A 24,405-nucleotide genomic window follows, 5' to 3' on the forward strand; every position below is an offset into this window, starting at 1 on the left:
CCTCTGGCATCCCACTCCTTTTCATCTTCTCCACGTCTCCTTTTAGGAATTGTATTTACCAAATGCTTCACCTACACTCGGCTGGTAATTCTCTGTCCCCACCTCATCTATAACTTTGCAAATCCCAGAATTCCAGCCAGGTTTGGGTTGGAAAGGACCCTAAATCCCAGCCAGTGTCACCCCTGCCATGGCAGGGACACCTTCCCCTGTCCCAGGTGCTCCCAGCCCCAGTGTCCAGCCTGGCCTTGGGCACTGCCAGGGTTTCAGGGGCAGCCCCAGCTGCTCTGGGCACCCTGTGCCAGGGCCTCAGCATCTTCACAGGGAATAATTTCTTCCCCAACTTCCCATCTAAATCCACCCACTTTCAGTTTAAAGCCATTCCCTGTGTCCTGTCCGTCCATGCCTTATCCCAAGCCCAGCTCTCCTGGAGCCCTCTAAGCCCTGCAAGGGGCTCTGAGCCCTCCCTGGAGCCTTCTCCTCCCCAGAGGAGCCCCCCAGCCGTATCAGTGTGCACAAATCGCTGGTTTGGGGTGCATTTTTACAGAACTCCGCGTTTTTCCCACGCGTGCGGCCCGGCCCGCAGCCCCAACCGGGCCGCACCGGCGGCGACGCTCCCGCTCGGCCGCGGCCACACCAGCGGGGAGCAGGGCCCAGACTCCCCCGGGCTCCCTCCCGGAGCCACCTGGAACTGCCCGGCTCTGCCTCTTCCCCTTCCCCCGCCCGGCTGCGGCTTCCGGGCGGCCCCGGCCCCGCCCCGGCAGCGCGGCCTGTGCGGAGCGGCCGCGGCCATCCCCGGGCCGGGCAGGTGCGCGGGGAGCGCGGCTGCCGGGGACATCAGGGACAGCCCCAGAGCTCCAGGGACAGCCCCAGAGCTCCAGGGACAGGCCCAGAGCTCCAGGACTGACAGGGAGAGGCAGGGGGCGGCCCGGAGGGTGGGCAGGCGGGTGGGTGGGTGAGCGGGGGATGCTCGGCCCCCGGAGCCCGCAGAGCCGGGGCAGCGCAAACCCGCCGGGGCTGGGGCTGCGGCGGAGCCCGGCCTCCGAAAACGGGCTGGTTGTCCTTGGAACACTGCTGGGGAGGGGGGGATGCATGGCAGCAGCCTGGGCTCACAGCGGGTTTCTGTGAATCTCCAAAATAATCGCTCCGGGAAGGGCCGGTTCCCTCCCCGCAGCATCCCCGGGCGCGCGCGTCCTGTGCCCCGGGCGCGGTGGGGATGTGGTGGGCGGCTGGCAGTGCTGCTGGATGGGCTCCGAGAGGGTAAACTGCGCCTAAAGAATGGCCCAAAAGGCTGCCCAGGGTGGTTTTAGTTTCCCTCGGTGGGAATATTCCAGAAGTATCTGAGCGCCGTGCTGTGCCATGTGCTCGGGGATGCGCTGGTGGGACCGTGTGAGCCGCTGTGGTCCCTCCCAGCCTGACCCACTCTAATACATGGCAAATTAAGGTTAATCTAAAAATATCCTTTCAGCACTGATGTAAAAGCCAAGCTCTGCAGGTGTCTTAAAGTAATTGCAATAATGTAACTGCATGCAGCTTTTAAAGCACGGTACATGTAAAGAACTATTCGATTTATTTGCCCCTCCCAAATAAACCGTATTTGTGGTGATGTGTATCTTATTTTTGTGGAGTGGAGCTCTTATTGAATGGTGAGGTGCAGTCTGCAGTGTTCCACTTTGAAAAATCTGTTTTATGTAGTGGGGTATTACACAGGTGCTGTCACAGTCATTTCTCAGCTCCCTTTTGTGTCCAGGTTGGTGCTCACCCTGCACAAGGGTCATCATCTGGAGGGGTTTTTTGGGATGGCAGAGTTCCCTTGTAAACTTGTTGCAGGTTTTGGCCTCCAAGCACTGCCTGTCTCCCTTATGCACTGGCAACTAAAGTTGGGGATGTGGGCTTATTCTTTCTGGGGCAAAACTCACCCCTTCAATGTCTAAAAACATAATTTTCTTGTGAATGTTGTCCATCTGTGACAATATCTTTTCATAGTAAAAGTTTTGTTTGCTTCGTTTTCAAACAGAAATGTTCCAAATACGGACAGTTCTACCAAAATCTTCAGGTTTCAACAGGAAAAAGATGTGGATGTGTGAGCTTGTGAGGTGGTTTTAGCAATTCCTGTCTGCGTTCTGGCCCGTGACAAGTTCATTACACCAATTATTCCAGCATGAGAGCAGAAGCTCTGTAGGAAACTGTTGTAGTTAGAGACTAACTTGTGTTAGCGTGGCTGCTTTACCTCTTGGTAACTCTGTAATTAACTTGTCACCACTGTTTAATGCTTCACCTATGCAGAGGATCAGCTCATGGTATCACTGAGGGGATCAGGGCCTGAAGGAGAAGCTGCTGCCCCTTGGGAGGATTCCTGGGGCTGCCCTGCTCGGCTGAGTTAAGGACTTGTGCAGGAAAAGCAGGATGTTTGTTATGGGAAGTGTGGGTGAGGTGGAAAGGCTGCACCTGAGCAGCTCTAGTTAAACTCACTGGTGACAGGGCAAACACCCAGAAGCAGCAGTAGTGCCAAAAATCCAAAGGAGGGCATGCCAAAGACATGGATGGCTGTTTTTGTAGTGGGGTTTTTTCCCTAAACAATAAGGGGTTTGGAGGACTGAGAGCAGCTGATGCTTATGAATTAACCCTCAGGGTGCTGGCTGCTCTGGCAGTGTGTAATTTCCTTGTCCCCCTCCTCTGGTGGCATCCTCACCTGTGGGGCTGCAGGGTGGTTGTTGGGGTGTTGGTGCTGGAAGAACTTCAATGGAACAAATTGGAGGTCCAGGTGTGTTGGGGTGTCAGAATTAAACAGCAGCCTCCAGCCCAGTCAGCTGTTCTGCCTGGGACATTGCTGACCTAAAGTACACTTAATATCTGAAAGAAAAAGCCTTTCTGCTGGTGAGTTGTTATTTCAGAGTTCACAGAAAAATATCAGAGAATGGTTTGAGTGGGAAGTGACCTTAAAGCCCATCCAGTGCCACCTAGGGACCTTAAATCCCATCTCAGAATCCCAGCCTGGTTTGGGTGGGAAGGGACCTTAAATCCTATCCATCCCACCCCTGCCATGGCAGGGACACCTTCCTCTGTCCCAGGTGCTCCCAGCCTCAATGTCCAACCTGGCCTGGGATGCTTCAGGGCTCCAGGGGCAGCCCCAGCTGCTGTGGGCACCCTGTGCCAGGGAACAATTCCTTCCCAGTATGATGATGGAGCAGGGCTTCAGCCTTTTGAGCAGGAGCTCCGTTCCCATGTCAAATTCTGAGCACACGGAGCTCCTAAATCCATCCTGCAGGCATTAATGTTCCCTCTGACACTGCAGGGTTCCTGCAGCACGCTGCTCCCTGCCCGTGGAGCTGGCAGTGCCCATTCCCAGCAGTTGTCAGGGAGGCTGGATGCACATCCCAGCCGTGGCATAACTCGGAGGAGCCAGCACTTGTTAACTCTATTTGTTTTTATTATGGACATCGATCTGCCAGTCGCAATAATGCATTTATGGACATTTTTCTGCAAGCGCAGCGCTGGTGGCAGTTTTTACTGACAACTTGAGTCATCTGGACAGGAGTTGAAAATACGTTTATTTTATTGACGGATTGTGCAATTCTCTCGTTTACCCAGTGTTCATAAGATATCTGGACTGGTGAGGAGAATGTAACTGATGGGAAAATGGAGGGTGAAGTTTTAATTTGGGGAGGTTTGGAATCTTTTAGGTAGTGACAGGTTGCAGAACGTGTTTGGGGTGGGTTTGGGAGCTTTAACTTCATTAATGCTGTAATTAAAAAGTGAAAGGCTCGGTGTCCTTACAGCAGAATTCCAGAGCTGAGTTCCCTCCCTCTGCTGATAGCTGGAAATGTTACTAACCAGTAATTGTGCTGATTTATCTGAAGGTATAATGGGTAAAATCCTCCTCATGGAAGAAAAAAACCCTGTTAAATTTAGTATTTCTGACATAGCACCCAGCACAGGTGTGCTCGGGCCAGCACGTTCAACACACAGCTGGAGGAACAACCAGACTATAAAACCAAACCTGTGCTGAAGTATTCTTCATAAATGCAAAATGCAGTTTTAAAACTGAGCTGCTTATGGTCCAAGCAACTGCTTAAAATGTATTGAATGCCAATAAAGCTTGTCTGGGTTTGGATTTTAATGAAGTTGAGTAATTGTAAAAGTTGCTTGGTATATGTTGCTATTGTGATGCTTTTTGCTAATCCTTTTTCGAGGTGTTACCTTATTTACTATTTTATATCTGCACACCTAAGTCACCATGTCCTGGTGGCTGTCAGGATTATCAAGTTATTCTGGGCCAAATTAAATGATACAGATAATTTCAGGTATCTTTTCATGTCACTTGTAAAACTTGGACATGCAGCTGAAATTCTCCCTGATGCAGCAGAGAGTCTGAAGGTTATTAAACATACCTGAGCAAATCACCTTTAATTGCAAAGAAGAGGGGAGTTCATTAAAACAAAGGTTCTGACTTCTCTGCTTTTTGAGTGAAATAGGAGTTAAATATTAAAATAGCAGCATTGACCAGAGGCCTGGAGTCTTGAGCAGTTGGCAGTGGGGAATAAATAATAATTTGAGTTTTGACCTGATGGATGCATTTTAGCTTTTAACTTTTATACAAATGCCACCTTTTAGTGCAGATCAGTGCAATCAGTATTTTGATATATACATTAGCACAGCCCCTGGAGTCAGAGCTGTTTTGTTGTGTGAACGCTGCCATCTCTGTGCTCCACGTGCAGATTTAGGTCCCTCCAGGTAACCCTGCATTAGCAGATAGCAAGAATTAGTGCTGTCTTGTCAGTGCTGCTGCTGCATAATCATCATCAGGAATACTGAAATTATCTGAGTGCTTTAGATCAGTCAGCACAAGGCAAACAATGCTCTTATCTTGGCTTGTTTGTACATTCAAGTGTGCAGAAGGTCTGTTAATTAGTTACACTTTTTAATAAACACCTAAAGTATACTTAAGGCCCTGTTAAAAGATTAATTTTTCTGTTTCACATCATAAAACCACAGCAGATGAGTGTTCAGCATGTGGCAGTACATCAGCCTGCTTTGGCAGCCTGGGCTGGTGGTGGGGACAGGACATTTCTGCTGCCACCCGTGTCCTGCAGAAACAATTCCCACAACCTCACATTCCCTGCACTGGGCCCTGCTGGATTTAAGGAGGGGCAGAGGTGTAGTGGGAAAGGTGTGGGAAAAGGGAAATCCCTTGCACAGTCTCCTGTTGACACCAGAAATACCTCTGGTTCTTGGCTGACTCCATGAAATACAAAGATTTAAGGTTGATGGGGTTTATTCAAGCTGGCCACAGTTGTTGGTTTGTCCTTTTTTGTTTGGTTTTCTTTGGTGTTTTTTGTTTTTTTTTTAATATAAAGGAATTAATTGGTTTTGAATCCAGCTTAGAGTGCCTGGATCATCATTCCCTTTTAATTTGGAGGTTTAGGCAGTGGGATGGAATGAAATCTGCTCTGTGGCCAGGGTTGTGCTTTAGGAAGGTGAAATTGGGGTCCATCAAGGCAAAGGGCTTCAGCTGAAACAAACTTTTTAAATAAATCATTAAATCCCAGAATTTTTTGAGTTGGAAGGGACCTTAAGGAACACCTGTTCCTACACCCAGGAACAGATAGTTCCACTGTCCCAGGTGCTCCCAGCCCCAGTGTCCAGCCTGGCCTTGGGCACTGCCAGGGGTCCAGGGGCACCCACAGCTGCTCTGGGCACCCTGTGCCAGGGCTGCCCATCCTGCCAGGGAAGTAAAAAATGCTTGTTTTATTATTTTTTAATACATACCAATAATACTATTTTCACTGATTGCATGAGTTTAATGTACTTTATTTTCTATTATTGTTAATGCAGCTGGCCCTGGATTTAAATGCATTTCAGTTGCCTTTTTGTGCCATTAGATTTGATTCCTCAGCGAGACTTTCTAAGAATATGATTAACCCTCTGGGTCATCTTATAATGTAATTATTAATGATTGATTCTGTTTATCCTTGGGATCAATATGAGAAGCAAAAATGCTTTGGCATATATTTGGGGTTGATTTCTTGCTTTCAGTAAACATGATCTGGTGACAAGACTGGTATTGGTTTATTACTCGGAACGTGTTTGATGAATCTGAAGTGTGTAATTAGTTTTATATAATGATGGTGATATGTGGGGTTTTTTACATGACTTATGTTAATATGGCCAATAGTGTTAACATCTCCTGCCACTAATAGTTAGGGTGGGGATGTATAGTAATTGATCTTCCTGGGAGTGCTGTAATGTAAAAACAATTCCGGCTGTTTGAAGTATATTTTACAAGTGTGCATTGGGCCTTTGGGATGTTATACTGAAAAACCCAATTGTACAGTTACCATGGGAACCCAATTAGAATAGATTGCTGGATTTTTTTTTTTCTTTCTCAGGCTTTCATCTTGACCAAAAATCTAATGTACTTTAAATGTTTTCATACGGAATTTTGTTCGTGTAGTCACTTGGTGTAATGGCTGGTTTTTAATTTTAGTGCTGAACCAGAGTGTTCTGTTGAGGGTCCTGAGGACTTATCCTTCAAGGAGAATCTTCCTTTAGTGTTTAAAAGTTGATGAACTGAGAAAAAATACTTTTTATTAATCCAGGTTCTTACTGCCATCACATGTACTCATCAGGCTGCAGTCCTGGGGGAAAAAGAGCAGGGAAGTATCTCAAAGCCCAAGGACTTCTGTTCTAGATCATCAGCAAAACATGGCTGAAGAATGTCTTGCCCTTCAAGGAGCTGTTTTTGATGTCTCCTCTGACTTTTCTTCCCCTTTTTGGCCTGTTGACATATCCAGAGGTTTGGGATGCTCACAGTGATATGTTTGCTTCCTGCACCGTTGAGCACCTGCAGGTGTTTGTGTATCTTCAGGTGTCCTGGGAGCACCCTGCCCCCTCAGCACAGCTCCTGGGTGGCAGCAGAGCTTGTGGGGAGCTTGGGAACATCTTGCTGCAATGGCCAAGGGAGGCTGGGGCAGGAGAGGTGGAGATGGGTTTCACTGGTCCTTGGCAGCTCTGAGCCAGTGAGGATTGTCAGCGATTTATTTTTGCCATTCTGCTCATTAATCCCTTTGGTTTATCCACTCTGCAAATGCAGGAGGGAATTTTCCACTTGGTGAAGCCATTGCTGGCATGAAGGTTTCAGTATTTCAAGGTTTGGTTCTGGTGTCTCCGTTTCCACACCATGGAAGTGCTATCACTGAATTGGTCAGTGTGTGTTGGTCCAAAGAGGTTTTGATTTTTAGTGCTATCACTGAATTGGTCAGTGTGTGTTGGTCCAAAGAGGTTTTGATTTTTAGTGCTATCACTGAATTGGTCAGTGTGTGTTGCTCCAAAGAGGTTTTGATTTTTAGTGCTATCACTGAATTGGTCAGTGTGTGTTGGTCCAAAGAGGTTTTGATTTTTAGTGGTATCACTGAATTGGTCAGTGTGTGTTGCTCCAAAGAGGTTTTGATTTTTAGTGCTATCACTGAATTGGTCAGTGTGTGTTGCTCCAAAGAGGTTTTGGCTTTTAGTGCTATGACTAAATTGGTCAGTGTGTATTGCTCCAAAGAGGTTTTGGCTGCTTGCCTTCAAGGTCACCCTCAGGAGAACCCTTCAGCTCCACGTGAAGCACTGACCTCCTCCAGCCAGACAGTCTTTGCAAGGCTGAGGTGCATTTTGGAGGGATGGTTTGGACTTTCCAAGGGGTTTTTTTTGTATGGTTTCTCACTGTCTGGCTGTCAGAAATCTTCTACCCACAGTGGTTTGGACATGACTGGTTTGCCCCAAGTTCTGGTCTCTTAAGGAAAGCCTTGTTGGGTGAGCAGGTGGAGCTCACCTAGGGTTTCAAATGAGCTTCTGGATAAATCTGATTGTTGAGGCAAAGATTTCAGCTTTACCCTTCAGGAAGATCTAAAAAACCTGAGTGTTGGTGGGTGCTTTGAAATACCCAGCTCTGAACTGATAATAGAAATAAATTGCTATTTTATTTTTAGCTCTATTACAGATATTTTAAGTAGTTCTATTAGATTGCTCATCTGCCTGACCTGCATTTAAAAATGCAGTGAGTTCTCTTTGCAATGCCTGCCTTGTTACTATCTTTAAAGTACTAATTATTCATCTTAATTTTAAACATTTAGGTAGGATGCAATATTAAGATTAAATGCTGCTGTTTGGTTTTAAGTGGCTGGGAAGTGGCCATGTGTTCTGTCAGTGCCTTGGACTTCAAGGAGAGGTCTTGGGAAGCCTGGGATGTTCATATAATTTCATTTTTAAGAGATTTACCATTCCTGAAGGTGATACAGTTATCCCTGGCCATGGAGTGGTGATTCCCTGGTTTCAGTGGAGCAGTTCCCATCAAGGCTGGCTGTGAGTCAGGATTGTGAAGCTGAGCTTTGGCACATAATCTCCTTGGTTTTAAAGAATACAGTGTTTGTACCACATCTTTCAAAGACAGAGTGATATTAGCTGAGTGGCACTAAAAAAAAAACATAGAGGGGGGGAGCTAAATGCCAAAGAAATAGGAAATATCCTTTATTTCCAAGGGGAGAGCAAAAAGGAACCAGTTGTTGTTTTTAATTATATAAATAATGTTAAAGGCTAGAATTATAATAATTGAAGTTAAAATGTTTTAGGTACTCAGTGGCATGAAATCTGTGCTTTTAAACCCAGAATATATCACAATCACTTGCTTTAAAATCACTTTCATGCCTTAAAATGCGGCATTTCCTAAATCACAACAGGCTCTTCATTTTACTCAGTCACTTAGAAGTACATGACAGCCTGTAAAAAATTATTCCATTAATACTTTTATCTTTTGAGGCATTCTTATTCCAGATATCAGAGTTGTGCAGTGCTTGTTGTGGAAGAGCTCTTCAATGTGCCATCTGTTGATTTTTTTGTTTGACTCATGACGAGTGGGTGACTTAACATTAAAATTCCATGTTGTTTGTGGAAAAAAAAAAACCAAACTCCCTTTGGAAATTCTGTGTACTGAAACTTGGAGCTCGTTTAAAACCTGATGCAGAGGTGGATATTCTGGATATTCAGTTCTCCCTGTGGAATTCAGATTTAATAATCTAACTGGGAATTTTTTTTTTTTTTTTCCTTGCAGGTGGAGCCTTTTCCTCCAGGATGGCATCGAGGCTGGTTCCCAAAGTAAGTGTCCAGGGCAGTGCCTTTGCAGGGAGGTGTCCACTGGAAGTCCAGCATTACCAAAGGGTTCACGTAACATAGTTTGTTTTTTCCCCAGTGCCCAGCAGTCAGGATTAGGAATCCAGTTGACAAGATTGATGCTGCATTGTAAATCTCTGTAGCTCTGTCATGGTTGGTAACAGGCATCAGTGGACCTTTCCCCAGCACGTATCCATCTGCCACAGAGCATAAATAACAGGACAGAGCTGCTCTCTCTGTTTTGTTGCTGTTTCCATTCCCTAATAATAAACACCTCCCTGAAAAACAGGCTTAATTTTGAGGCTTGATGCTTCAGTGATGTAAGTGTAGGTCAGTGACATTGTAGCAAAAGAAGAAACATGGATGTTTATCCAAATATTCAGACAATTTACTCTGCTGAAAGAAGGGCATCAGCACATTGTGAGTCTATAGCTGTCGCCCTGAAATAGTTGAAATGAACTTTGAAGACACAAAGTCTTTTTTTTTTTGTATGTGGAATACCTATTTTTGTAACATTAGTGATGTTCCTCTAGGAAAACACTTCTGGTACAATCACACCTGCATTTCTAACTATTCCTGTTGGCAACTTCTGTCACTGCTCTAAATGTCTGAATAGTGGCATCTCTTGTGGTTTTAATCTGCTTTACATAATGTCATGTGGCTTAGGAAGGAGCATTTTGCTGGTTTGTGTTGTTTACCTCTTTTCTACAAAAGCAAATCGGTTTTGTTTTTTAAAACAGAATGGTTGAGGAAGAAATCCAGGTAAATAAATTATTGCTTCCCTTTTTTCTTTTGAACCATCATCTCTTTAGTCACATTTATGCATCTTCCAGTTGCAAACACCTTTTAGCAGAGGGAGGGAGAATCCCTGGCTCCCTCTCATTGCAGGCTAGGTGTGATATAGCTGGCAAGTGACACGAAACTAATAATTTATTATCTAACCTTTTCATTTCCCCCTCTCTCACGTGGAGTTGAAAGGTGCAGCTGGAGCTGTTTGGGGAGTTTTCCCCTTTTGATATGTGGGAAGACAGAAGGTTTGAGGTAAAACACTCCAGCTCTGCTGTGGGGACTGTGCAGACACTTCCCTGTGCTCTGGATGCATATTAAATATTGATGTCCTGATGTAATTGGTGATTTCGGGCTGTTTCCAGTGTGTGATCAGTTTGCACAGCCCCACGTTGGGGTGACACCCAGCGTGTGCCTGGCCATGGATTTGCAGGAATCAATTATCACCCGTGCCATGTGCTGAACAGTTTTTAAGGAGGCTGCTGAAAAATGCTTTGGGAAAGCAGGCAGACGTGGGAATTTTCCATAATCACTGCCTGTGCCTCCCACTCCATCCCTGATGCTGTGTCAGTGACCAGAGATGGGTTTTGGGTTTGGGTTGGGCTGGGCTCTGGGTGACCCAGCCTCAGGATATCTCCGTTTTTAGGAATTGGGGTGGGGGCCTGTGGTTCTGCTGACAATGTGGCAGTTTTTGTATTTCATTAGAAAACTCTGAATGTCATTCTGCTCCTCGCTGGGTTTCTTGCAGTTAAATTTGAAGTTAGTAAATGGATTCTTGTACTAACCCTGATGCTTTGCTCTGTTAATAATGAAACCCTTGTCCTGACTCGAGCAGGGCTGGACAGCTATAGGAAAATCCAGATGTGTGTGTGCCAAGACTATGCTCTTGTATTTTTATACAGATCTTTGCAACACCTTTTCTGTCTGTATTTATTTCCCTGAATTTTGTGTTTTTAGTGAATCCCTTAATACACATTTTGCTGCTCTGCTCACTTCAGAAATTTCAGCAAAATTCTTTCCTCACACACAACTCAGATTCCTGACTCTCCTTCAGCTTAAGGAGCACTATTAATGCTTTTGTTCATATTGCTTAGATTTATTTTGTTATTATTCTCCAGCTCCTACTCTTCAGGTAGAGCTATTTTGGTATTATAAAGAATGATGGATTATATAGGAAAGTTTCTTTTGAAGCACTCCTGATATTGTGCAATGCACTTGGGGGTCAGCTACACTTGACTGATGCATGATTTATCCCATGTCCCTGCCACTTCCTGAGATAAAGCTGCTATTTTATCAAAAATGCCAGCAAGTGTGATTTAGAATTTATACCCCTCCTTTTTCAAATAATTGTTCTGATTACTTTCTGGCACGGCAATAAAATGATAAAGGTAATTGCACACAAATGTGAGATAGCACCAAAATACAATAAAATTAACCTGAATTAGCTTGACTTGTCGATGAGAAGTATTTATGAAATGTATTTTTGCAATAAGGGAGACTGATATTATAGCTGGAAGGTGAGTTATTGCCTTAATGTAATACTGTTTGAAATTTAAAAAAGAGACTGTTACAGTTGAGGGTGATTGTGCCTTTGAAATTAAGTTGAAGTGATTCTTATAATTGGCAGCAATAATGCATTGGCAAGGTAATATCTTTTATTGTGTTATGCCTAGTTGCATTATCTTTTATTTAGCTGGTCCTGACTCCAGCTCTGCAGAGGAGACAAGCAGGAGCAGATCAGGAATTTTGTGGATTTAGGTGATAAAAACTTGAAATGTTACCCAATATTAAAGTCATTCTTCTGCTGGGTTTTTGGTTTTTTTTTTTTCATTTTTAGCCCATTTTCAGTTCCCCTGAACCTGATACAAGGCTCATTTGATTAAAATTTCATCTGTTTTCCTTGTATTGGAGTAGTTGCCATGTATTTACATCAGGCTGAGCCTGTAAGAGCCGAGCACTCCAGGCTCACTGTGTCAGGTGCTGGTTTGGGCAGTGAATTTTGGATTTCTCTGTGCCTCAGAGTACAACCTCTTACAGAAAAGTGTGAGCACACTCTCACAGCAAGCCCCTCAATGGTTTTTGATCCTCAAATCCCAGAATCCCTGAGGCTGGAAAAGCCCTCCCAGCCCATGGAGTCCCAGCTGTGCCCATCCCCACCCTGTCCCCAGCTCTGAGTGCCACCTCCAGGGGACACCTGCAGGGATGGGCACTGCAACCCTCCCTGGGCAGTGCCAGGGCCTGAGCCCCCTTTCCATGGGGGAATTCCTGCTGTGCCCACCCTGAGCTCCCCTGGCCCAGCCTGAGGCCGTTCCCTCTGCTCCTGTCCCTGTTCCCTGGAGCACAGCCCGACCCCCCGGCTGTCCCCTCCTGGCAGGAGCTGTGCAGAGCCACAAGGGCCCCCTGGGCCCCCTCTGCTCCAGGCTGAGCCCCTGCCCAGCTCCTCAGGGATTCTCCAGCCCCTGCCCAGCTCCTCAGGAATTCTCCAGCCCCTTCCCAGCTCCCTCAGGGATTCTCCAGCCCCTTCCCAGCTCCCTCAGGGATTCTCCAGCCCCTTCCCAGCTCCCTCAGGAATTCTCCAGCCCCTGCCCAGCTCCATTCCCTGCCCTGGACATGCTCCAGCCCCTCCAAGTCCTTTTTGTCCTGCAGGGCCACACTGGGCACAGCACAAAGGGAATTGTACCTGTATGTAGATAATGCAATATGTAGCCAATACCTTGGGTTTAATTCTTGAAGTGATGAACACTTCTGGAAAATTAAGATTACTGCACCATGACTTTTCCTTTGCATGAGATTTCATGGGGTCATGGAATATCCTGAGTTGAAAGGAACTTCTTGAAACTCAACCCAGTAATAACTGAATAGTTTTTGGGGGACCCTCTAATTGTTAAGACACAAAGTTCTTCATTTTTATTCTTTAGTACCTTTATTTATTTATTGTTTGGAAGCAAATGTCTTAATTATATTTAAATATTTATATTACAAGTATAAAAAATCTGAGTTTTATTCCCTCTGACAATGTTAAAATATTGAACAACTCAACAAAATATAACATTGCTTTGTAGTGCTTCTCACTGAATCTTCTGCCGTAGGATTTCCAGCTTCAAAAATGAGGGGCTGGAGGATTTAATCCCTTGGGTAGGTCCTTGGAAGGATGAGAGGGACAACGTGCTTCCCCTCCCCATGGGAGTTATAGCAGGACTCGTGCCTTTTGGGCTGGTTCCTGGTGGGATTTGCAGGTACCCACTAACTGGGTGCACACACTTGTTGCCATAATCTGATTATTCCAGGAGTATCTGGCACTGTCCTGTCTGCTTTCCCTCCTCTTGGTGCTCCATTTCAGTTTAACTCTAATTAATTATAAAATCTCTTGGCAGCCCCCAGTTTGATGAGACGCCCTGAGTAACTCTGTGTCCCCACCATGATCAGGAATTTTTAAAATTAATTAACACCACACTTCTTCTGTGCTGTGCAAGTAGAAGCTGAGAATTGTTTGGGCAGGAAAACACCTGAGAGATCATCAAGATCATCATTATTCATTGCTTTGTGCCATTGATATCACATGGTATCAATTTCCTGATTGCTGTATTTGTGGTTTATTGTGGTATCTATGCTTTAAGTGCCACGTGGCTGCTGTGCCTGCAGCCCATTTAAATTTCCTGTATAAGTAATAGCTGGGGAAAGATGCAGGATGTGTTTACTTGTTTTTGGAGAGGTTCAGGAGGAAACAATACACCAGAATTCCTGTTTGAACAGCCCGCTGGGCTCTGCTGTTCAAGCACCAGCTCCAGTCCAAGCTTGGCGTGAGCAGCAGATGGAGTTGAAAGCTGCACTTGTTGAGTCTGGAAGGCAGGAGCTGCACCCCACCCGCCCCTTCCAGGGGAGCTGAAGTGGGTTTATTACAATTGCAGTGCCCTTGCAGTAAAACTGAGCAGTCAGGGCCAGCCCTGGGTGCTGGGAATTGCTCGTCGCTCCCGTCTGCCAAAGCAGCCGACTGAAGGCGCAGCCAAAGAGCCAGAGGCGACCACTGCTTGGAAAGGCACTTCCCCAGCTTGGCATTTCGGGGGCTTCTGGGTGCCATCCAGAGAGGATTAGCAGGATAATGCGATGGGACAACAGGAACTTGCTTTTGTTGTCTTTGATTGTTTAATAAAGAATTACGTGTTTGCTCTCCTCGAAGACTTTTGAAATGCCGTAGAAAGCAAATGTTGCTCCATGTGAGCACGTATCCCCCTGGTTTTTGGGGGCTTGTGTGAAGTGGGCCTTTGGATAAGGGAAGAGGGGCACTGATTTTGAGTGTTTATGCCAGTGTCTATTTGTATATGTTCAGAATATGCAGTTTGATTCTGTACCTTCACATTTTTATGGGATTAGTTCTTCGGAAGGTAAAGAAATTGCATCACCCCAAACTAACCCTGGATTTGCTTCCAGTCTGTCTGACATTTCCTTTCCAAACCTCCCCGCTCCAGGAAATGAGGAGGTTTTGTTTTCATACCCTCTGAAGTTACAGGTTTGGCTTAACCAGGGTTAGATTTACTCGGAGAAGCAGTGAGACACCAGGAGAGCACTGCAGGGTTTCAGTGCAGCTCTTGTTTGAGAGGCTCAGCTGGGGAGGTGTTTATTGTTCCTGCAGCCAGGAGAGAGTTCCATGGACCTGGATCTCCAGTGCTTTTTGCTGGAAAGCTGAAAGTTTGTTTTGGATGCTGCAGGAAGGAGAAGTGCACCCAGCAGGGACAGTGATTGTGCAGGGGGAAGAGGTGCCTTGTGTCCAGGTCAGGGTTGTTCAGTCCCCAGGAACCTGCTCCAGGATGTAAAGCACTTATATTTTAGAACATTAAAGGTAATCTGAAAAGTTATTTTGTTTTTATCAGGTTGTATTGACAGAACTGCATCAGATTAGGTTCCGAGAGGATTTTGTTTTGTTTCAAACTTTATTCTTGGGTTTAGGCAACATCTTCTTTTCCTCAAAAATTAGCTTTTGCCTTAATTTAAAACCTGTGAGGCACTTGGCTCTCTTTGGACTGACAATTTTCTATGTTTTTGGAGGATGCTGTGAGTGAAGTGTGAGTGGAGTGATACTGGAATTGGGCATTACCTGGTTCAGAAATTATTTTTCCATTGCATAATGAGGGATGGTGGTCAGAGCTCCCTGTGGGTTGCAGAGGGCAGCAGCCATCCCTTGGCTTTAAGGACAAGGAGCTTCCTGGCTTTCAGGACAACTTTCTCACGTCTTCAGCTGTCCAGATGAAGATGTCAAACCTTCAGGGGTGTGTTTGGGTCAGGACATCCTCATCACAGAACCCCAGAATGGTTTGGGTTGGAAAAGACTTTAAAACTCATCCAATTCCACCCCTGCCACGGCAGGGACACATTCCATGTCCCAGGATGCTCCAACCCCAGTGTCCAACCTGGCCTTGGGCACTGCCAGGGATCCAGGGGCAGCCCCAGCTTCAGATTTCTCTGGAGTTTACACCATTCTATTTAGCTGGAAATCCTTGGACTCTTTTTTTTCCAAGAGGAAGCAGCTTTTAGAAAAATTTGTATTTTAGCTTGGAAGGAAATCAGACATTTCATAATAAGCAAAAAGACTGAGAATTAAATGTTTCTCATTCTCTCTTCTATTCCAGTATAGCAAAGTGATACTAATATTCCAATATATTAAACTTTCAGTGCATTTCACTTCAACTTTCAATATATTTCACTTTTAGTGTGAAAATTCCAACAAACTCTTTCCTTCTTTCTTCCCTGCAGTAAAATTATTTGTAGTACATAAACTCTTTGTTTTCTTGGAACAGTAGCTTTTGTAAGGTGGAAATATAGATGATTAATCAAGATATTAACAGGAGTAGATTTTTAGATTGTTCTGATTGCATGGATCCTGTCTTCTATTCACAGCCCTTAAATCTTTCTTTGCCTTGAAACACTAAAAAATGGCTTTTTCCTCTAAGACAAGGCCCATAAGGTTGGAAAATCACCCTCCACCCTGCACCATATGTGCAGAAATACATTGCCTCTACTATTAATACCTTTTCCCATATTCTTTACGTACAATGGATTGTTTCCTTTCAGATAAACAGGCAGAACCCAGTAAAACAAATACAGGAAGTTTTAAACTGTTAAGGAGATGTGGAGAGAAGTGTAAGTCAGTGAAATCCTTGGATGGGTGGCCCTCTGGCATGGGCAGCCTCGTCAGTGGCAGAGGGGTTTTGACACAAAATCATTTTGCAAACGTTGGTTTATGATGGATTTTTGCTTTGCCTGATGGGATTTGATAAGGATTTTGTTAGGAGAAGGTTGCAAACTTCCTGCATCAGGAAAGGGTGACTGAAATGAAGAAGCAAATTGCCAAACTCTGATGTATTCCCCTTAAATTTCAATCCAATATTTGAAGCTTTGATTGAATTTTAATTCAAAACTTGAATCGATAGCAAGCAGGTTTGAGATACTCAAAAGAAGGACTCTAAGAGTTCAGGCCTGGTGCTTTTTCCTGTAATTAGGAGGAAGGAGCAGCTTCCCTGGATCTATTGATCATCCTCAAACTCAACAAATGTCTGGAGTGGCTTTTTTGGTGAGTCCCTGATCCTCTATGGCACCATCAAAACAGGGCAGGTGTTTGTGAATTGTGGCTCATTTGTTGATGCACATGTCAGGACTTTGATGGAGTTTGTAGGATAAATTTGTGGAGAATGGGAAGTGATGGAGTTTGTAGGATAAATTTGTGGAGAATGGGAAGTGATGGAGTTCTTAGGATAAATTTGTGGAGAATGGGAAGTGATGGAGTTCTTAGGATAAATTTGTGGAGAATGGGAAGTGATGGAGTTTGTAGGATAAATTTGTGGAGAATGGGAAGTGATGGAGTTTGTAGGATAAATTTGTGGAGAATGGGAAGTGATGGAGTTTTAGGATAAATTTGTGGAGAATGGGAAGTGATGGAGTTCTTAGGATAAATTTGTGGAGAATGGGAAGTGATGGAGTTCTTAGGATAAATTTGTGGAGAATGGGAAGTGATGGAGTTCTTAGGATAAATTTGTGGAGAATGGGAAGTGATGGAGTTTGTAGGATAAATTTGTGGAGAATGGGAAGTGATGGAGTTTGTAGGATAAATTTGTGGAGAATGGGAAGTGATGGAGTTTTTAGGATAAATTTGTGGAGAATGGGAAGTGATGGAGTTTGTAGGATAAATTTGTGGAGAATGGGAAGTGATGGAGTTCTTAGGATAAATTTGTGGAGAATGGGAAGTGATGGAGTTCTTAGGATAAATTTGTGGAGAATGGGAAGTGATGGAGTTTGTAGGATAAATTTGTGGAGAATGGGAAGTGATGGAGTTTTTAGGATAAATTTGTGGAGAATGGGAAGTGATGGAGTTTGTAGGATAAATTTGTGGAGAATGGGAAGTAGATGAACAAGGTGGTGCCTGGTCACTCCTCTGCTGGGGTGGGCATCAACACCTCCAAGGGAATCACCTGCAGGTAGAGATTCCAATGGATTAATACATCCAGAAATCCAGATTTTGTGGGTTAGAGTTCCTATGATTGGTGCAGTCTGGGGTCCTCTGGCAGTGAACCTGGGTGGGTTCTTCAGCTCCACAGAAGTGTGAAGAACTAAACATCATTTCCAAATGTGCAGCGGTGGCTTGGCTAGAATTGGTGGAAATGGGACCATTTTGGGGTCTGAGGGAAACAGGGGGAAGAACTGCAATGCATTTTCCTGCTCTTGGTTGCATTTCCATCACACGTTGCTCAATTAACACTTGGTTCATGTGAAAATGACCAAGAGACCCCTTTCTTGGAGGAGCTGGGACATCTCCCTGATTAATGCAGGTTTAGAAAAATCCAATTGCAGGATGTGTGAGGCCACATTCGATTTGCCAGCTGAATATGTTATTTTTGCTTTGATTCTCAGAAATATTTGAGGGGAAAAGAAAAAATTTCGTGAGGGCTTCCATGCTGTAGCCTAATGGAAATCCTCTGTTAAATCAGATGCAGAGGGGATTATTGTTAATATTTTGATATTGGTGTGGTGGGTTTATATTGTAACAGCAGAGTGAAGGAAATGGAAAAACCTGTGGAGGGGAGATCCATCAGAGATAGGGCTCTGATGGGAAGGATTCAGTTCTCCATAACTCTGAAAGGAAAATCAGGGCTTGCTCTCTGGACTTTTCTGGAAAACACAAATTGCCTTCTGGGACAACGTGGAGCATGGAAATGCTTTGCTACAGATTTATTTTTTTTTTTAAGCCTTGTTGATTCTCAAGATTTCTCTGCCTTTTTTGTTTCTCTGTTCATCATTATGGATATGAATTGGATTCTAGGATGTCAGGCCAACGTCCAGGGGAGTTTTTGGAGGTGTTAAGAGCAACAAAACATAGAAATACTTGAATTATTTACTGTAGTGTGAAAGCTGCTTAATGCAAATTTAAATAAAATTGCAACCTTCCAGTCTGCTGTATTTAGCAGTCTGGTGAGGTAAACTTGCAATTGTTGCTCCTACAGTTTTATTTCTTTGGGAAAACTCCAGAGGTTGGCAGGGGAGGTTTCACATCTAAAAATAATAATTTTTTTTCTACCCAATATCAAAATGACAAGATATTTTGATACAGAATTACAGGTATTGCAGTGGAAGGGCAGAGTGAAGGTGGAGATGATGCAGGAGCTGATCAGAATTCTTCCAATTTTTTATAAGTCACAGTTTGGGTTGGAAAGGGACTTTAGAGCCCACCCAGTGCCCCCCCTGCCATGGCAGGGACACCTTCCCCTGTCCCAGGTGCCCCCAGCCCCAGTGTCCAGCCTGGCCTTGGGCATTCCCAGGGATCCAGGGGAAGTGTCCAGCCTGCAGCAGCACCACTAAACCCCGTCCTGAAGTGCCACATCCTCTTGGTTTTGGAGCACTCCCAGGGATGGTGACTCCACCACTTCCCTGTCAGCCTGTTCCAGTGCCTGACAACCCTTTCTGGGAGGAAATTGCTCCTCCTGCCCAGCCTAAATAACAAAATTAGTGTCTGGACAGAGGAGAGTGCATTGTACATCTGGCAGTGACCTTCATCCTGGAGCATCCCAACCCTGTTGCATATGGATGTGGATGGATGTCCTGCAGCCTCGTTCTTTTACAGAAATAAACCTCCTGAACACTGCTGCCCAATGAATATGATCAACAAGGCTGCAAATAGGGCTTGCAGTCACTCAGGGTTTCATCCATAAAGCTTAGTTCAACTTGGAGAGAGCTCGGAGGGTTATTGATAGTTCTCTGCTGCTCCCTGCATCCTGGCTTTTGTTCTGATGGAAATGTCCTGGAGCACATGGTGTGAGGTTCAGTGCATCTGGTTCAGGGCTGTCACACCAATAACCATGAAGAATGTCTGCTGGTTTGCCACATATGTAAATTTTACTGCTTGTTTGCTGACTTCTGCAATGAGATGCTGCTCCAGAGAAGTTCTTCCATGCCCTCCAGGAGGGGGAAGGAACCTGGAGAAAGTTGGTTGGAAAGGAGTTTCTTTGTGGTGCCACCAAACATTTGATTATTCAGCAGCTGGGGTTGCAGTCCAAGTAAAGAAACCACAGGGAACCTGCAGTTCTGGACTTCTCCAAGCTGAGTGAGGTTGCTCTGGTTGCTGCTTGTCTGTAATGGAGGAATTGCCTAAGAGCTTCCCAAAATTCAGGGTTTTAGGTTTACTTTTGCTCTAGTTTTGCAAAACTGTCAGCTTGGTGGTTTTCTGCTCCCTCTCACACTGGTTCTGTTACTCACAGATGTGACTTCATTCCACAGCACCTAATAATGGGGTTTGAAAAGATTCTCTTATTTGGAAAACAACTAATTATTGTACAGCTGTGAGCAGTGGGCAGCTGTAAGTCACCCTGCTGCACCTTCCTGGCTCCTGCTGCTCCCCTGCTCTGGCATTCATGGAATCCCAGAATGGGCTGGGCTGGAAGGGATCTTAAATCTCATTTCATCCCATCCCCTGCCATGGCCAGGGACACCTTCCACTGCACCAGGTTGCTCCAAGCCCCATCCAGCCTCCAACACAGGGAAGTAAATAAAATAAATCCAAGAAATTTGTTGTTCTCTCAGTGTTGTCTCAGGGAAGCTCATGAAGTTCAACAGGTCAAGTGCAGGGTGCTGCCCCTGGAGGGACAGGAGCCAGGGAATGGCTCCCACTGCCAGAGGGCAGGGCTGGATGGGAGATTGGGAATTGGGAATTGTTCCCTGGCAGGGTGGGCAGGCCCTGGCACAGGTGCCCAGAGCAGCTGGGGCTGCCCCTGGATCCCTGGCAGTGCCCAAGGCCAGGCTGGGCACTGGGGCTGGGAGCACCTGGGACAGGGGAGGTGTGGAAATAAGTGATTTTTAAGTTCCCTTCCATCCCAAACAGTTGTAGGAGCCTTTTATTCTGTGTTTGATGGTGGAGTTACCTTGTGCTGCCTCACAGTTTCTCAGTTTTCCCTGTTTTCCCAGTTTGACGTGAGCTGAGCTCTTTGGAGCTCAGGACTTTGTGTGGTCTGGACCCAAGGTTTGGTGTCTGGGTGGCTGCAGAGGACACTGCTGGTGTTCTGTCCTGTCCTGCTGCAGTGATGGCACAAACCAAAGTGGGAACACAGCTCACACTTCCAGGCTGGGGTTTTTGTTTTAGCCAAGATGAATTTGACAAGTCTGTTATTGTTGGTCTTGTCCAATATTGAGAAATACTTGGCAGCTGTTTCCAGCTACATCCTATCAGTAATCGTAAAAGCAGACTGGTAACAATGGGAATAAAAATATGCTTCTTTTCCAAGGAATGATTGATTTTTTCATGTGTTTTCTTTTCCAGCAGACATATTCTATTTGTGTTCCAGCTGTTATTTGCATAACACTGCTGCTCTAAACCACTGAATCTACTTTGTTGTCACAACAGTCCTGTTTTAAATAAGTGTCACAGCACATTGGATTTTAGCTGATAAACCAGCCATGAAACTGCTGCTATTTCACGTTTTTATGAAGATCACTATGCTGCTAGTTAATGGTTTTTTTGAGACTTTGATTTAGGTGCTGACTTCTGAAGATAGATCATTTTAAGTTGGAATTTTGAAAGTGAATGCCGTAGTTGAGGAAACTTGAAATTCACTGTTGTCTTCCTTTTCTCCAATTGCTTTTGAAAACTCCTCGTATCTTTTCCTCGGTGCAAATCCCTGCAGTTAAGGAGGGTTTTATTTCCTTGCACAGGTGAATTCCAAGCAGGGAGGATCTGCATGCGAGGAGAAGCAGGTGGTGCTGCTCAGCCCCCTGGGCAGGATCGAGATCTCGGGCTGTGAGAAGGGCGTGCATGGAATCAAACTTCCCAAAACGAGCCTGCTGCCAGGGGGGTGAGTTCATGTCCTGTCCATCCTGGCCTCGTGCTCCTGCTGGAGGGAGGAGAGGGCCCAGAGCACCTGAGAGCTCTCTTGTGTGTGCTGATCCTACTGGGAGGGGTCTCTTGTGCCCTAAAGGACTCCACAATACATCAGTTCCTCTGCTGCCTCAAAAATGTTATCAAACACTTCAAACTCTAAGGGCTTTTAATGTAAGTTTCAAAAGAATCTCCTGCCTTGATTTTTGGCACACATGTAAATGTCACAGAGGGTAAAATCTCCTTGCACACCTCACAAATCTTGCAGACCTACAAATATTTTTATTTTTTTATTTTTTTATTTTTTATTTTTTTATATTTTTTATTTTTTATATTTTTATATTATTCTTAAATTTTGATAATTTTATATTTTATGTTTATATTTCTATATGTTATTGTTATATTTTTATATGTTATATTTTTATATTGTTTTTATATTTATATATTTTTTATATTTTATATTTTATTTTTTATTTTTTTATTTTTATATTTTGATAATTTTATATTTTCTATGTTTATATTTCTATCTGTTCTTATTTTTATATTTTTATGTGTTATATTTTTTATTGTTTTGATATTTTTATAATTTTATGTTTTATATGTTTATATGTTGATATTTTTATATTTTTACAGTTTTACAGTTTTCTATTTTCTATGTTTATATGTTTATATTATATTTATATTTATATTTTTATGCTTTTATATTTCAAATAAATTTATTTTATATATTTTTATCATTTTTAATATTTTTAATATATAGATCTATGGTCCAGCAGGTAGAAGCAGGATTGACTGATTGCTTTAATTACTGTGCAGTACTGGTGGGAGCTTCAGTTGCTTTCCCAGAGCTGTAATGTCTGCTGGAGTTTGGAGCAGATCCCATGTGGCAGAGGAGCTGATGTCTCAAATCCAGACCTGGCTCAGGAGGCATCAGTGCATTTTCCTGTTTGCTGTGAGTTGTGTTCAGTCTGCTGGAGTCCATCTGTCCTGCTCAGAACTTTGATTTTTTCCCCTTATTTCTGAGGAAATGTTCAGTGACATTTTTAGAAGGAATGTTGAATTCATTCAGAGCTAGATGCTAAATTTCTGTGCAGAATTTCTTTGGCAAAATCAAGACTTCTTAGGTTTTCTCAGACTTCTCTAAGACTGGTCTTTCAACTGAGTTTGGTAATTAAATTCCACTTTTTCACAGTCATGCTACATCAGTGCTGCCACTGACAAGACTCAAACAGGTTTGGCTTCTTTTCTCAACGTTGTCTTTTTTCCATGCTGTGTTTGTCTCTGAAGTTCTCCATGGATTTGTAGGATGCCTGTTCTCCTGTTTTATTCTCCTTGGAACTGGAATGGGTGTGAAAATAATCAGGACTGTGGAGCATAATGTGTGTTCTGGTTGAAATATGATTTTACCTCCCATACAAAAACTCTGAAGCCTCTGGATTTCACAGTTTAGCCAACTCCAGGGATATGGAAATAACTGCTGCACTTCCTTCAGATTCTGGATTTCTGCTGATGAGGAATGGAAATTAATGGGTATTTAGGATAGAGTTGGAACTTGGCTTTGCTGCAGAGCAAAACCTGCCTGGAGAGCAGCCCAGGGGATGAGGATCTTCACCTTGTGAAGGGTAAATGTCAGTGAGGGAGTGGAATAAGAGTAGGAAAAAGATTTGAGGGCTCTCAGAGCCATTTGTAGGGATGGGTGCTCCTCTTTTACCAGAACATCTGGTAAAAAATCTGGTTTTGTTTTACCAGGACTTCTGGTATAACACATTTGCTCACTTGCAATGTGTTCATGTTCTCTGGTTGAAGTCATGATCTTGTTCTTCAGCAGAAGTTGCACAGTTTAGATCCTTTCCTAAATTTTAATTTTCACCTGTTCTAGACCTTTTCTCAGTGGTGAGCTGACTTCATCTTGAGGCATTAGTGGCATTCTGGTAACTCTCAGCCTCACAGGCTGCATGATTTATGTGCCAAAATTGTTACATTAGAGGGTCTACCACTCAGGAATAACTCTGAAGCTAAAGGCAAGAAGAGTATTTTTATGATTACTTTAAGAATTTAAATCTGAAGAAGAAAGGTGGGATTTCCTTTTGTCTTTAGCACTGATAAAGTTCTAAAAATTTTAAAGCCATCTGTAAATGTTTGTGCTGAAGGATAACATTTAATCTCTTCTACTCATTGCTAGTGAATAGTTGTTAAATCTGGCCTCATTATTTTCGACAGAATAAAATAAAAACAAAGCAGTGCCTGGTGTTTCTCCTAACTGGCTAATAAACGCCATGGCAAGAACATTGGGTGGAAAAAAAAAACCATAAGAAACATAAAAATTGATTTTAATGGACCCCTGTCAGAGAGAACCATAATGAGCAGAAGTCTGGTAATAAATATTGGTATTCTGCTCCACGGTGCTTGGGACTTCTCATGTGGAATTGCATGTAACAATCAATAGAGATTTTAGGGTTTTTTAACAACAAAAATAAGTAAACCTTTGAAATATATAAATACTTAAGACTTGCAATCTGTCAGACAAACCTGGTGGTTGTAGAAAAATCTGATAAGAGCCCCTGGTTAATGGCATAATCGCTTTGTGGAGATCTCACTCTGTTTTACAGCTTGTAAAATGCTGTGCAATTAATCACCTGAGATTACAGCCTCCTCACTGATGGCTCTCCTTAAAACTTAAGAACACAGACTATAATGGAGCCTAAAAGGAGAAGCAACAAAGTAAAACCCAGTTTCAGTATGCTTGAAAGAAATTGATCTATTAATGAGATGAAACTAATTGTAATAACCTGAGGTTATTCTGCTCCTCGGGCAGCTGCAGGGTTTAAAACTCCAGACACGTCACACAGGGATGGTTTCTCCTGGAGAGGAGGCATCTTTATCCAGGCTGCTGAAATCCTTGATGTGCATCCCATTCCTGGAGCTGGATGGGCTTGGAGCAGCTGGGACAGTGGGAGGTGTCCCTGCCAGGCAGGGGTGGCACTGGGTGGGCTTTGAGAGACCCAAACCAGTCTGGGGTTCTGTGATAAGGATGCCCTGATCCAAACATACTCCTGAAGGTCTGACATCTTAATCTGGACAAATATATCTATTTCTAAGAACTTCAGCTACACAGCTCATCT

At 44.0% G+C, this 24,405-nt stretch overlaps 1 protein-coding gene across 1 annotated transcript in view; it reads left to right on the forward strand.

The window, feature by feature from the left end:
* Positions 1 to 746: 746 nt before the first annotated feature.
* Positions 747 to 24,405, forward strand: part of MGMT (O-6-methylguanine-DNA methyltransferase) — a 143,351-nt gene continuing 119,692 nt past the window's right edge. The window contains exons 1-3 of the mRNA XM_059852232.1: positions 747 to 805; positions 9,089 to 9,132; positions 21,121 to 21,260. Coding sequence (XP_059708215.1) covers positions 9,109 to 9,132; positions 21,121 to 21,260 — 164 coding nt within the window. The 5' untranslated portion in view covers positions 747 to 805; positions 9,089 to 9,108. The remainder of the gene's footprint in view (positions 806 to 9,088; positions 9,133 to 21,120; positions 21,261 to 24,405) is intronic.

Source organism: Haemorhous mexicanus, chromosome 7 (assembly GCF_027477595.1).
Source record: "Haemorhous mexicanus isolate bHaeMex1 chromosome 7, bHaeMex1.pri, whole genome shotgun sequence".
Lineage (NCBI taxonomy): Eukaryota > Metazoa > Chordata > Aves > Passeriformes > Fringillidae > Haemorhous > Haemorhous mexicanus.